The 12,876-nt window shown below is 54.3% G+C and overlaps 1 protein-coding gene and 1 long non-coding RNA gene across 5 annotated transcripts; one reads left to right on the forward strand and one right to left on the reverse strand.

Moving 5' to 3' along the window:
- Positions 1-157: 157 nt before the first annotated feature.
- MPND (MPN domain containing) lies at positions 158-10,114 on the reverse strand. 4 transcript variants are annotated; one of them, XM_081499694.1, is made up of 13 exons: positions 9,274-10,114; positions 8,911-9,193; positions 7,945-8,181; positions 5,377-5,509; positions 4,858-4,942; positions 4,547-4,643; positions 4,237-4,309; positions 4,080-4,156; positions 2,674-2,842; positions 2,518-2,588; positions 1,860-1,949; positions 1,113-1,205; positions 158-398 (listed from the first exon to the last, which is right to left on the reverse strand). In XM_081499694.1, the coding sequence occupies exons 1-13, from the start codon at positions 9,375-9,377 to the stop codon at positions 312-314; spliced, it is 1,599 nt and encodes a 532-aa protein (XP_081355820.1). In that variant the 5' UTR covers positions 9,378-10,114; the 3' UTR covers positions 158-311. The 4 variants fall into 4 exon arrangements, with proteins under 4 accessions (XP_081355820.1, XP_081355821.1, XP_081355822.1 ...); XM_081499695.1 differs by having other exon boundaries at positions 2,674-2,755; positions 9,274-9,853; XM_081499696.1 differs by having other exon boundaries at positions 8,911-9,176; positions 9,274-9,317.
- LOC145509948 (uncharacterized) lies at positions 1,573-3,491 on the forward strand. Its single transcript, XR_014056573.1, has 2 exons — positions 1,573-1,644; positions 2,023-3,491. It is a non-coding gene; the product is annotated as an uncharacterized LOC145509948 (long non-coding RNA).
- Positions 10,115-12,876: the final 2,762 nt, after the last annotated feature.

Below are 12,876 nucleotides of genomic sequence, written 5' to 3' on the forward strand. Positions count from 1 at the left end.
GGCCTGGTGGTGGTGCAGGGCAAGCCCTCCCAAGGGGTCTCAGGCCAGGGCAGGGCCTGCATGGGCATCAGCCTGCAGCAAGGGGTGGGGGTGGCTGTCACTTGCCTGGCTACCAGCTCAGGCCCTCCCCACAGTCATAGCACCTGAGACACACCTGGCCCGTTTCTCCTTTATTATATAATCTGAGCCCCTGCTGTCACAGTCAGTCACACAGGACAAACAGCACAGAAGCCCTGGACCCATCCCCTCACCCAGAGGCACAGGGGCCACGTCTGACCAGAGCCCTCTCCTGTCTTTGGAGACTGGTGCCCTCAGTTCCCTTGCTTGAGGACGCTGTAGACCTGCTCCAGCACGTGGCCTAGGCCCTGGTCCTTGGGCGTCCTGCTGGCCAGGGAGATCTGAAAACAGGCAGGTCTGGCGCTTCAGTGCCCCGCTAAGAGCTCCGCTAACCCCGGTGGTGTCCCTAAAACCACACCTCCAGGTGCATCCTGGGCCTAGGAGTGTTGTCCGGGGGTAAGAGTCCTCCATACCTTCCAGTCAGCTCACACGCCCTGCCCCTCGTATGCCGAGGCCACGCCCACCCTACCCACCCAGCACCGTGGTAGGAGGTGACCAGTGAGGTGGCTTTAAGCCCCCGTCACTGTTCAGTCTGAATAGAACAAGCAAACATATGAAGCTGTTTCTCTGTAAAGCCGAGTGGGATGTGTCTTCTGAGAATGACTCCCAGGCAGGACACAAAAGGCTGCCAAGCCCTTGCTGACACATACCGCTGACTTAATGGGGTGGGCGGGCAGGGCAGGCTGGATCAGCCTACTCCCAGCACCAGCCCCTCTGCCCGCTCAGCTCTGCTGTGCTTCAGACTCAGAGCCCCTCCTGTTCAGGGGCGGCGTCTCCAGCCGGGATAGCCCCAGGGCCACAAGGGCTGCAGGCTTTTACATCTATCTTCTCTGCACCAAACGTGACTTTTCTTTGGCAGCACTCATCTCTGACTAAAATATTTTTGTACAAGCCCACTTAACTCACTTTTCCTCGGGCTGCCTGTGGATATATTCTTGGAGCTGAGATCTTTACAAAAGGAAGGGTTTGCACGGGACTCGAGGTGTGAGCCTCACCTTCAGCTTGTCCAGGTAGGTGTGCTCCTGGTTCCAAGGTTCTTGGAACCTGACGAGGTCAGGGGCGCCCTTGTAGAACTCTACCAGCAGCATCTAGTGGGACGGGGAACACGTGAGCTGCAGCCGCTGCTGCCCCTCAAGGGGCCTCCGGACTAACGCAGCACAGCATGTAGGGGTTACCCAGTTCCCCGAGAGAGGGACCTCCCAGCAGTGTCACCCTGGGAAATGAAGGAGCTTGGCAGGAGGGAGGGCTGCCTGGAGGAGGAGACACCTCCCCCCAGAAACAGAAGAATCACTGAATGCGATTCTTTTCTACCCCCGCAGCCCTGAAAGTCTCCCTGGCCTAGCCTTAGTCTAAGCAGGAACATCTGTGAAGTCACAGGTGTGATGAACTAGCTCCGTTTAAATGCCTATTGAATGGCAGGAGTAACACCTGAGGTCCTCACATGTCTCCACTGGCAGAATCAGTGGCAGGTGCAGAAGCCTAAGGTAGGAGCATCCCTAGCACCTTCCAGAACAGCAAGGAGGCCGCGTGGGGGTGGGGGGAGGAGCTGAGGCAGAGACTGGGGACTTGATCCTGACAGCCCGTGATTTTCAGCAGCAGAAGAGACCTGACCTGGGTCTTGATGTGGCACCTTCAACCACAGCTTACTGAGTCCTAGAGTCATGTCCAACTAGCAGGGCGCCCTCGGCCCCTGCCTGCTCCTCCCAGGGTCCCCCACCCACGCCACCCCAGAGTGAGCTTACCATCTCATGGAGAATATCATTAGTCAGGAAGCTGTCCTGGACGTAGGCCATTTCCACGTCCATGGGGATGCCGTAGTCACTGGGCCTTTGCTGGCGGAGACACAAGCTGGTCACCACTAGCTACCTCCCCCCCCCCGCACCTAGCTACCCCCCCACCCCCCAGGGCACAGCGGGAAGTTCCCTGGGCTGGGAACCAGGGAATTGATACTGCAGGCCTGGCTCTGGGCTGCGATCAGATTCAGAGCCACGTGGGATCTCAGAAGAACCCAGCAATGCAACCAGGGAGGCAGGGTGGCATCCATCACACACACACACACACACACAGGAGTGGCCATGGCTCCCAAATTCCTTTCTAAAGCTGATTTCTGACTCCAAGACTGGACTTGGAGAATGAAACCAGACAGGTCTCAGATCAGAGGCCATACTGGTAGCCAAGGCAGCCTGCTACAGTTGGAGCCCCAACCTTTTCAACACCACTCACACCTACTGCCCCAGCGCAATGATTATGTTCCTATCTCACAGATGAGAGAAACTGAGGCCCCAGCTCCCCAGATGAGCCAGGAACCAGAGTACCGGCTTTTCGCTGCTAATAAGCCCTCCTGACCCCACCCACAATCACGCAGGGCCCCACCCATACCTCCCCTGAAGCCCCGCCTACCTCAGGGGGCGGCATCACCCAGAAGGGCGAGATCTTGGACTCTGGGCCGGGGTTGCCATAGTAGTAAGGGGCTGCGGGCGGAGACACAGAGAAAGGGCTGTACCTGGGATCACGGTGACCTGCAGGGCCCACGCCCGCCCCTCTCCCTGGACTCACAGCAGAGCAGGGCGAGGCAGGGCTGGAAACCGTTGCTGGAGCCCTGCAACCGCAGCTGGTAGTCCATCTGCGCGTCGATGTCCTGCAGCGACGGTAACGCCGGGCTGTGCGGGTGGCTGTGGTACCAGCCCACCAGGGACAGGCCGCGCAGGAGCAGGCTCTGATAGATCTGGGGGCAGAGACGCGGCTGGGGCTGGCGCGGGACGGTGGGGTTCCACCAGCCCTGGTGCGCTCACGCCACTCCCGGCGGCCAGCACGCCAGGCACCCATCCAGCCCCACACGGCCAACATTTAATGAGCGCCTGCTGTGTACCAGGCCCCTGAGGATACAGCAATGACCGACCGAGACAGACCCTGCCCCGCGCTCAGCGAATCCAGTGAGGGGGACAGTCAACAAAGACATAAAGAAGATGCTCCAGGCTTCTCCGGCGGCTCAGTGGTAAAGAATCTGCCTGCCAATGCAAGAGATAAAGTGTTCAACCCCAGATCCGGGAGGATTCCACATGCCGGGGAATAAATAAGCCCATCCACAACAATTGAGCCTGTGCTCCAGAGCCTGGGAGCCGCAACTACTGAAGTCTGTATGCTCCAGAGGCCGTGCTCCGCAATAAGAGAAGCCCCCATGCCTCACAACTAAAGAAAAGAAGACCCAGCACAGCCAAACATAAGTAATTTTTTTTAAAAAGCCTCCTATATTCCCCGGTGGTCCAGTGGTTAAGGACTTGGACCTTTCACTGCCAAGGGGTGGGGGTCAATCCCTGGTGTAGGAACCAAGATCCTGCAAGCCTCCGTGGTGCAGCCAAAAGATAATAATAAAATAATAATGATAATATAATAATAAAATAATAAATGCTCCTATTGTAAATCTAAGGCAAAATATTATTTTGCTCACTGCTGTATCCCCAGCTCAAGGAACAATTCCTGGCACACAGTAGGTGCTCAATAAATAGTTAAATAAAGAGGCAGGGGTGCGAACGCAAGTAGAGGCAAGAGCAAGCATAAAGAGAAAGGAAGAGGTGGGTGGAGAAAGCTGTGCACCGAATGCACACCTATTCTATCCTCCAGAACTGACCCTGCTGGAGAAGGCGGGCGTGGAGCGCTTAGCGCAGTGCTAGGCGCGTACTAAGCACTGTTATGAAAACATCGAAGGAGGGCATTTAATATTTATCCGGCCTTTACCGGGTGACAGGCAGGCTGAGAGGGGAAGGGGCTGGCGGCATCTGCGCAGAGGAAGAATGAGGGTGGGGGTCACAGGTGCGGGGGCTGGAGCTCACACGTACCTAACTGCACCCTTGCTGAGCCGCGACACAGCGCTAGGCGCCCTGACGCGGTTGCCAGGGCAGCTGTGCGCGCGCCAGCCTGCCCCTCCCCCCCAACAAATACCCCGTCGCCATGCGCCCCCTCACCTCCTCTTCCACGGTGGCCGCGGTCTCCGCGTCCCCCAGCCGGCTCCGACAGGGGAAGGCTCTGAGCACCGTGAGCACTGCACGGAGGCGGGAGAAGGGGTGGACATCGACCCCGGCCCCCAAACACCCTCTCTGCCCACGGGCTCCCAATACCCACTCTGACTGTTGATGTCCCAGCGGCCCCCCAGGTACCCCACGACCTGGCTGCGGGTCAGGTGGCTGTGGAAGTCCTGGGGAGGGGGGGGGACATGGGAAGACCCGCTCAGACTGCGCCCGGTCCCAGGGCCGTCCTAGGGGTCAGCCCACCCCCCTCCTTCTTCAGGTATTGATTGAGTGCCTACTATTTACCAGTAGTGAACAGAGCAGACAAGGTGTCTGTTCCAAGGACCCTCTGGGCAGGGACCAGCCCCTCCCCAGGCCTGGGAGCCCCTGAGCCCTAAGGGACAAGGTAGGAGTTGGGCACACACCAGCAGGAAGAGCACGTTGCTGGAGACGGCCACGTTGAACGGCTGGAACTTGTTGATAGCTGCGAAAGACGTTACTTCCACCAAGGTGTGGGGGTTCCTGTGGGAGCCAGGAAGGTTCCACAGCCTCAGGAGCCCCAAGGCCCTTCCCTCACCCACACACTGGCTCCCTCGGTCCCAGAGCCAGCTCTGAGGATCTGAGGCCTTGTCTCCATCCTTCCCCTGCCTGCCCTTGTCCCCCAACCCCATGCTGCAAGAGCTTCTGTAGATGGGGATGAGGGTGGGGGTTCCGGCGGGCATGGGGTGCATCTGACCTGGCTGAGTCACGACTTCCCAGCATGCAGTAGCGCACCGGCACCCGGATCTTGTTTTCTACCCTTTTCCCTGGGGGCGTGGCCTCTGGGGAGTTGGCAGGGGGTGTTAAGAAAAGCAGTATCAGTTTCTCCCCAGCCAGAAACTGGGAAACCAAAAAACAAAGAAAGAAATCAGGCAGCAAGTCAACAAACTGGACTTAAGAGACTAAAAAATCAGAAGGGACCGGGAAGTCAGGTGAGGACCAGACAGGGAGGCAAAGAAATGAGGCAGCAGGGCTAGAAATCAGGCAACAGGGCAAAGAAATCCTATGGAGGAGTAAGGATAAAGAAATTAGGCAGTGGTACCAAGAAATGTAGAATTAGAGCTTAAAAAGTCAGGCGGTGAGAGTGAAATTAGGCAGCGAGAGCTGGGAAGTCAGCCAGGCTTCTAGCGGGCTCTACACCCAGCCTCCTCCCCCGTCTGAGCTCTATCCACCTCCACCCACCGTCCCCCCTCCTCCCCTCCCGCACAGCTCTTACCCGAGTGGACAGGCTCCGAGGGGCCCTTCCCTTGCGGTCTCCTACTCTTGTCCTCCGCTGAGGCTCCTGTCAGAACCTCCTCCTCCTCTTCCTCTATCAGCAGCTCCTCCTCCTCTCCTTCGCTGGCTGGGCTCTGGGTGGGGTCGGAGTTGTGGGGAACGCGACAGGACTTTTAGCTGGATTCTCCCTACCCTCCCCCCAAGTTCGACCAAGAACTCTGGCAGGCCCGAACCTGCCGTTCCTGTCGTTGCCCCGGGTTCCCACTAGAGGGAGAGAGTGAGCATAGACAATCTAGGCTGTGGACCAGTTGCTCAGGCTGGAATCCCGCCTCTGCCTATTACAAACTGACTTCAGGCTCTATTCTCCTGTAAAACGGCACAATGACTTCCAGCCCCACAGGGGTGGCATAAGGATGAAATTAGATAATGCGTGCAAAGCATTTAGCATATGCCAAGCATATGCCCTGCTGCTCCATTCATCCAGCTGGCAAACACTTTGCATGGATTAGTTGATCAGATTCTCTCAATAACCTCTCCTCCTTTCTCCTAAAGAGCCCTTGACAGGTGACTTCTCTGTCCAAACCCAACGGCCACATCTCAGTCTCTGTCCCCCGCCTCCTCTCAGCAGCGTCTCCTGGTAACTCCTCAGGGATCCCCACCCCCGCACTGACCAGCTTACCTCCCACCTCTCCTGGACCCCTTTATTCTCCCCCATTGGGCCAGGGCTGGGTCCTTCCGCCTCTCTCTTCCCCCACCCACACCCCTTCTGGGTGGCCTCAAACCCCGTGTGCCCCCTGGACAACTGCCCACAGTCCTGACTCCAGGCTGGGTCTCCCCTGACCTCTGGACTACACGTCCGGCTAGTCCCTGACATCTCAAAAGGGGGTGTTCACCCTCAACATGGCCACCCAGACCATCCCTCTAAACTTGCTCCTCCCCACATCTCCGATGAGGGTAATCCTGTCCACGCGTTTGCAAAAACATTTAGGGGAACAAAATGTCTCCTAACATCAATATCAGATTCACCAGCAAATCACATCACATCCACTTTCAGAACTAACCAGAACTTACCCACTTCCTCCTCCTCAAAGGCTGGTCAGATTCACCCCATCATCACCCACCTGCACCCTGAATCCCTGGCTCCTGTTGTCCTCCCAACAGCGGCCACCAGAGGGCGCCGCTAAGGACCTGACTCGGGCCCCACACCTACTCTGCCCACAGTACCCCAGGGCTCCTACTTCCCTCGGGGTACAAGCCCAAGTCCTCCCCACAGCCCACCATGCCCTCCACGACTTGCCCCTGTCCCCTCCCTGCCCTTCCCTCCTCCCTCTCTCCCTATGGTCACTCTCTGCTCCAGCCACATTAGAGTCTTGCTGTTCTCCCAAAACACCAAGACCCGTCCAGCCTCAGGGCCTTTGCACATGTTGTTTTCCAGAACTCTTTATAGCTCCCTGCCTCCACCCCTTCAGTTCACTGATCAGATGTCACTTTCTCAATGAGGCCTTCCCTGGCGATCCTACGCCTTTCAGCCCTTGCATCCCCTGCCCCTGCTCACTTCTTCCAAAGTATGATAAGATGGACTTATTTCTTTTGTTTCTCTCACCATGAAGGCAGGCAGGGATGTTTCTCACTTGGCTCTCTGCTTTATCTCCAGCATGTAGAAGAGGGCCTAGCACACAGCTGGCATTTATTAAATGCTTGCTGAATGAATAGCCCTATGGTATGGTGTGAAGTTTAGTTTTATAAGTCAACTGGGCTAAGCTATAGTACCCAGTTACTGAATCAAACACTAGTCTAGGTGTTGCTGTGAAGGCATCGAGTTGATGTGGTCCACATCTACAATAAGTTAACTTTCAATAGAGATGATTACCCTTGATATTGTTGGTGGGCCTCACCCAATCAGGTGAAAGGCCTTAAGAGCAAAACCTGAGGCTTCCTGGAAAACAAGAAATTCTGCCTCAGGACTGTAGCATCAGGGGACTTCCCTGGTGGTTGGGAGGTTAAGAATCTGCCTTCCAATGCAGGGAATCTGGGTTCGATCTCTTGTCAGGGAACTAAGATCCCACATGCTATGGGGCAACTAAGGCTGTGCACTCAGGACTCCAAGCCACAACCAGAGAGAGGCACATGCACTACAATGAAGAGCCCACAAACTGAAACTAAGACCTGATGCAGCCAAATAAATAAAAAAAAATTTTTTTAGAAGACTGCAGCATCAACTCCAGCGTGTGTGTGTGTGTGTGTGTGTGTGTGTGTGTGTGTGTGTGTGTGTGTTATTACTATCACAGCATTCAAGACCCTTCAAAATCTGGTCCCTGCCAATGCTGCCAGCCCCCTCAGCTACTAAGGCATTGAATCTCCAGCTGCATCAGCTAACAATGGTTCCCTAAGCATCATGTGTTTCTTCATGCCTACAAAGCTGTGCGTATGCCATTCCTTCCTCTGGAAAGCTCTTTACCCTTTATCTCACTCTGACCAACTCCTATTCATCCCTCAAGGCCCAAGCTCCAACATTCTCTCTCCGGGCACTCTTGATCCATCAGTGAGTCAGGGAGGCTGAAGGATGTACCTCATCAGTGGCAGCTGCAGTCATATGGAGCTGGTTTTGCCGGAGCCAAGCAGCTTTGTACTTGTCCAGTTTCTGGCCCTTGTATTTGACAGAGGCCCAGCCACAGCCAGACTTCTTGGCCGGGTTCACCAGCTTCTTGCAATGGGTGGCCCAGGCGCTGGGTGAATTGAACACCTGGCCTGTTTCCTGCCACACAATCCTTCCATCGGGCTGCAGGTCTCCCACGAACTTCTTCCCCTGTAGTGACAGTGGGTTGGCTGGACCCAGGAGCTCGTACTCATCAAGACTCCCTCCTCCAGAAAGTCCTCCCTAACTCCATGCTGCTTTCCAGGGCTTGCCACCCATCTCCCACTTCCTGCCAGGAGACTTCCAGCTTAGGTACCAATCTGATCAGCCTGGATTGAAACTGTCCAGTTATGTGTCCGTCCCCACTCCCTTCACTGGACCGTGAGCCCCAAAGGACAAGAACTGCATCTGACTTGATCTCCACTGTGTCCCTAACACCCAACACAGCCTGGCAGACAGCAGATGCTCAATTCACAATCTGCTGCCACTCACAGAGAGAACAGTAACAATAATGATGATAATAATAAACACTTATAAAGGACTTACTGTGTAGCAGGCACACTACTGAGCAGTTTATTCATTGCATCCTCATGCAACCCCATGGGAAAAAAGAAAATCCCATTTTACGGATGGGGAAACTAGGATACACATAGGTTGAGTGAAGTCACATAGCCAGGAAGGCACTCGTGTCCTCTCTGAGCCTAAGATTCTCCTTCGTGGAGTGGAGAGTTTGGTGAACAATGTTCTCCCACCCAAAAAGGCTCCTGCTGGGTCAGGATGCTCTGTGCTTCAGTTTCCCCTCCCCACACCAGGGGCTCCACTTGCGGCAAGAAAGCACACTGGACCCGGGTTTCCCCTTTTTGCACGAGCTGGGATGGGATGAGGCTGGGGGTTGCTCACCAGGTAGTAGATGGACAGCACTCCGGCGCCGGGCTCCAGCAGCGCGTCTTTGAGGAGCACCCGCAGCGTGACCGCGCGCCTAGTGAGCGCGCCCCCTGGCCCGCCGCAGCTTCCCGGCCCCGCCCCGCCTCCGCCGCCTCCGCCGCCGCCGCCACGCGCGCCTCCCGATGCCCCTGGCCGCTCGGGGTCTTCGGCCTCCGCCTCGTCCTCGTCTTCATCCGGCGCCTCCTCGCCCGCGCCGCCCGCGGGGGACAGCGGCTCCGGAGCTACGGGCAGCGACAGGCTGCAGCGGAGCCGCGCGCCCTCAGCCGGTGCAGCCTCCCAGCCCGGTGCCCCACCGGCCCCCCGCCAGGCCCGCCGTACCTGCCATGGCCGTTCCGCCCCACGCCCCGCGCCGCGTGCGCCTCGGGCTCTTTCTTCCCGGCACGTGACGCGGCTCCGCCCCGAGGGGGGAGCACCCCTGCCATTGGCCGCCGCCGGTGGGCGACTGGGGGCTTGGCCAGCAGAGGCGAGCCAGGGAAAGCCAGACTCTGGCCTGCTCACGCGGGAGAGGGAAGTGGGGGTTCAACCCTAGGGGACCATTTGGGAAACTGAGGCCTGAGGCCACCTTCCGTGGGAGGGAGGTGGTAACCGAGAGCCCGGGGCACCACTGGGAACACTGAGGCCGGGGGCTTCCGCTTTCGGAAAACCAATGACTCCACCCGAGGTCACAGACTGAGGCCTGGGGTTGGGGGACATAGAGGGGCTCAACCCGCTACGACTAGCGGGGAAATTGAGATCCGCGACCACTCCTATTGAGGGACCCACAGGCCTCAGCTGTTGGGACCAGGAAGACACTGAGGCCTGGCAGGATGAACCCCACTGCCCTGGGGCTGCGGGCCAGAATCGAAGAAACAACCCGGCGCCTCGACGCTAAAAGTGCCCAAGCCGGGCGGCATTCTCTAAAGGGTTAATTTCCACCCTCCCCCGGCGGCCCTCTACTTCCTTGATTGGATCGCAGCGGAGCCGCCAGCCAATTATAACTGGATTATTTCATCTTCAGTCAATAGACGATAGAGGGTGGACTCCCTCCTGTCAATCAAGCGTTAAATTGCTCCTCCTCGACCAGTCAGCAGGAGTCCTCGGGCCTCACGCGTCCAATCCGTTTTAGGGTCTGGTCTTCAACCAACCAATCACTTCGCAGGTCAAACGTCTTTGAGACCCCCCCCAACCCCCCGACCTCTCCCACTCAACCCTCAGCTCGCGGTGCACGTGGGCGGAGATTGGCTAGAAGTGCGCGGGACAGCTGCTGCTCTTTTGTCTCTGGTTACTGTCCCAGGACCTTTGCCCCGAGGCGCAGGGCCACCTCCCAGCGCTGGGACTCCCCAACCCCAGGCAGGGCTGAAAGCCCTGGACAGGGGCTCCCTCAAGCTGCACGGCAGTTTTTTGGCTGGACTCAGCTACAGATGAGTGTACCCAATGCCGGTCTGAAAGAGGGGACAGGCTGTTAGGGACAGGGCTGTCCAGCCACAGTGGTCTGGAATGAGAGTGAACCTAGCTCCAAATCTTGCTCTACCATTTCCCAGCTCTGTGACTTTGGCCATGTGTCTCTACCTCTCTGTTTCCTCCTGGGGATAACAATTCCTACTTCAGAGTTGTTAAAGAACAGGACTTGACATATAGTAAGAGCTGGGGAATGGAATGATTATTATTACTCATTATGCAATAAGATTTGTATTTTAAGGCAGGACAAGAAAAAGTAAACAACAATTCTTTGTTTGGACCTCTTCCCTCCCTCTCTCCCTAATCTGTGTAACACATTAACCAGAGATCCTCAAAGATGGGAAGATAGGAACTCCTGCTCCACAGTAAAGATCTCTTTTCTTTTCTTTTTCTAACATTTTATTTCTTTTTTCCCCATTTTTTTAATTGAAAGATAATGCTTTACAATGTTATGTTAGTTTCTGCTGTACAACAAAGTGAATCAGCCATGCATATGTGCTCAGTTGTGACCAACTCTGCGACACCCAGGACAGTAGCCTGCCAGGCTTCTCTGTCCCTGGGATTTCCCAGGCAAAAATGGGTTACCATTTCCTTTTCCATGTTTGTTTGTTTTTTTACTTTTTTCTAATGTTGACAATATATCTTCTTATAAGAACAGCGTTCTTTCCCAGCTCTGTAGGGGTCATGATGATTTGCTGCTCACCCTGTACATGCTTACCTGGACTATGTATCCTTGGTGAAGTTTATGTAAATATCAGTATGTCACTTTGATGTATGATTCTTTGTCTCAAGGCGGTCCAGAGGTTAAGAAGCCATGCTTCCACCGTAGAGGGCATGGGTTCAACCTCTGGTCAGGGAATCAGTGACGCAGCAGGCATGCATGCATAAATGAAATATATATGACTGTGCCTACTAACAGGCGGAACCGTTCTCAGAGCTTTCAGAAAATCTGCTTCCTGTTATAATCTTCAGTTTGGCTCAAAGAAAATTCCCTGTTTTTCTCTTCTTAACTTGATGGTTAGTGTTCCCTGACACTCACTTTGTGTCCAGTCCAAACCTCCTTTTGGAGTCATCTCACCACCCACCCAGGGTCCAGCCATCAAATAGGCATCTCCCAGCCCCTTAGGGGGCTTCTCAAGTGGCACTAACGGTAAAGAATCTGCCTGCCAGTGCAGGAGACTCAAGAGATATGGGTTCAATCCGTGGGTCACGAAGACCCCCTGGAGAAGGAAATGGCAATCCACTCCAGTATTCTTGCCTGGAAAATTCCATGGACAGAGGAGCCTGGTGGGTTACAGTCCGTGAGATTCAAAGAGTTGGACATGACTGAGTGACTGAGCACAACACACAGCTGCTTAGACTCAGCAGAGCTCAAACTGGGCTCAGTTTATTTGCCCATGGCCTTGTCTACTTTCTCTTTGCCTCTCTTCTAAAACCCAGTGCTGAATCTCCAGCATCTCTCATCTGGATCATTTCCTGGAGATTCAGTCCTCCATATTCACCCACACCCCTTACATCTCCCACCCTGGCCCCAGAGGAATCTTACTAAAATGCAACTATGACCACCTCCCTCCATTGCTCTAAATCCTTCTATGAATCCCCATTGCCTTTGATAAATTAGCCGCTGTGACCTTATGAACCATTAACAATTTACGGCACCCCTAAATGGCAGGTAGTGTAGTCAACATTACCAGACAGTTCAGGAGAAGAAGAGGTTGTCCAGAGTTACACAGTTCTTCAGTGAATTCGCAAGGCTAATCTTTGCTATGTGTATAAAGTCCAGGCAGTCCTAGAACTATTAAGGAAATTGAATTTGTAATTTTAAAAGTTCCCCAAAAGGGACTAGGTATCATCAAGGTTCATAAGTTGTTTAGCTACAAGTTCATTTCAATAGCAGAACCTAACAAGTATTTGAGGTCAAAATCTTCTGTGTTTAAAAAACATTTTTTTACCATGCTAATAAAAATATTAATTTGTTTGGGAAAAAAATAATTGAAAAAAATTAAACTCCCAAAGAAGAAATCTCCAGGCCCAGGTGAAAACTTCTACGAAGGTTCGAAGAAGAATTAACACCACTCTTACATAATCTCCCTGGAGAAGGAAACGGCAACCCATTACAGTATTCTTGCCTGTAGAGTCCCATGACCCGGGAGCCTGGCGGGCTACAGTCTGTGGGGTCGCAAACAGTCGGACACTGAAGCAACTGAAGCAACTTAGTGTGCGTGCATACGTTACATAATCTCTTCCAGAAAATTGAAGAAGGAACACTTCCTAATACATTTTATGAAGCTAGCATCACCCTGATACCAAAACCAGATAAGGAGAGTACAAATAAACAAAACTACAAAACATCCCTCGTGAATCCAGACAAAAAAATCCTTAAAAAAATATTAATAAATAGAATTCAGCAATATATAAAAAGAAGTATTCATCATGAGAAAGTGGAGTTTATCCCAGGGATGCAGGGCTGGTTCCATATTCCAA

This window comes from Giraffa tippelskirchi, chromosome 6 (genome assembly GCF_054371585.1).
Source record: "Giraffa tippelskirchi isolate mGirTip1 chromosome 6, T2T-mGirTip1v1.2.pri, whole genome shotgun sequence".
NCBI lineage: Eukaryota > Metazoa > Chordata > Mammalia > Artiodactyla > Giraffidae > Giraffa > Giraffa tippelskirchi.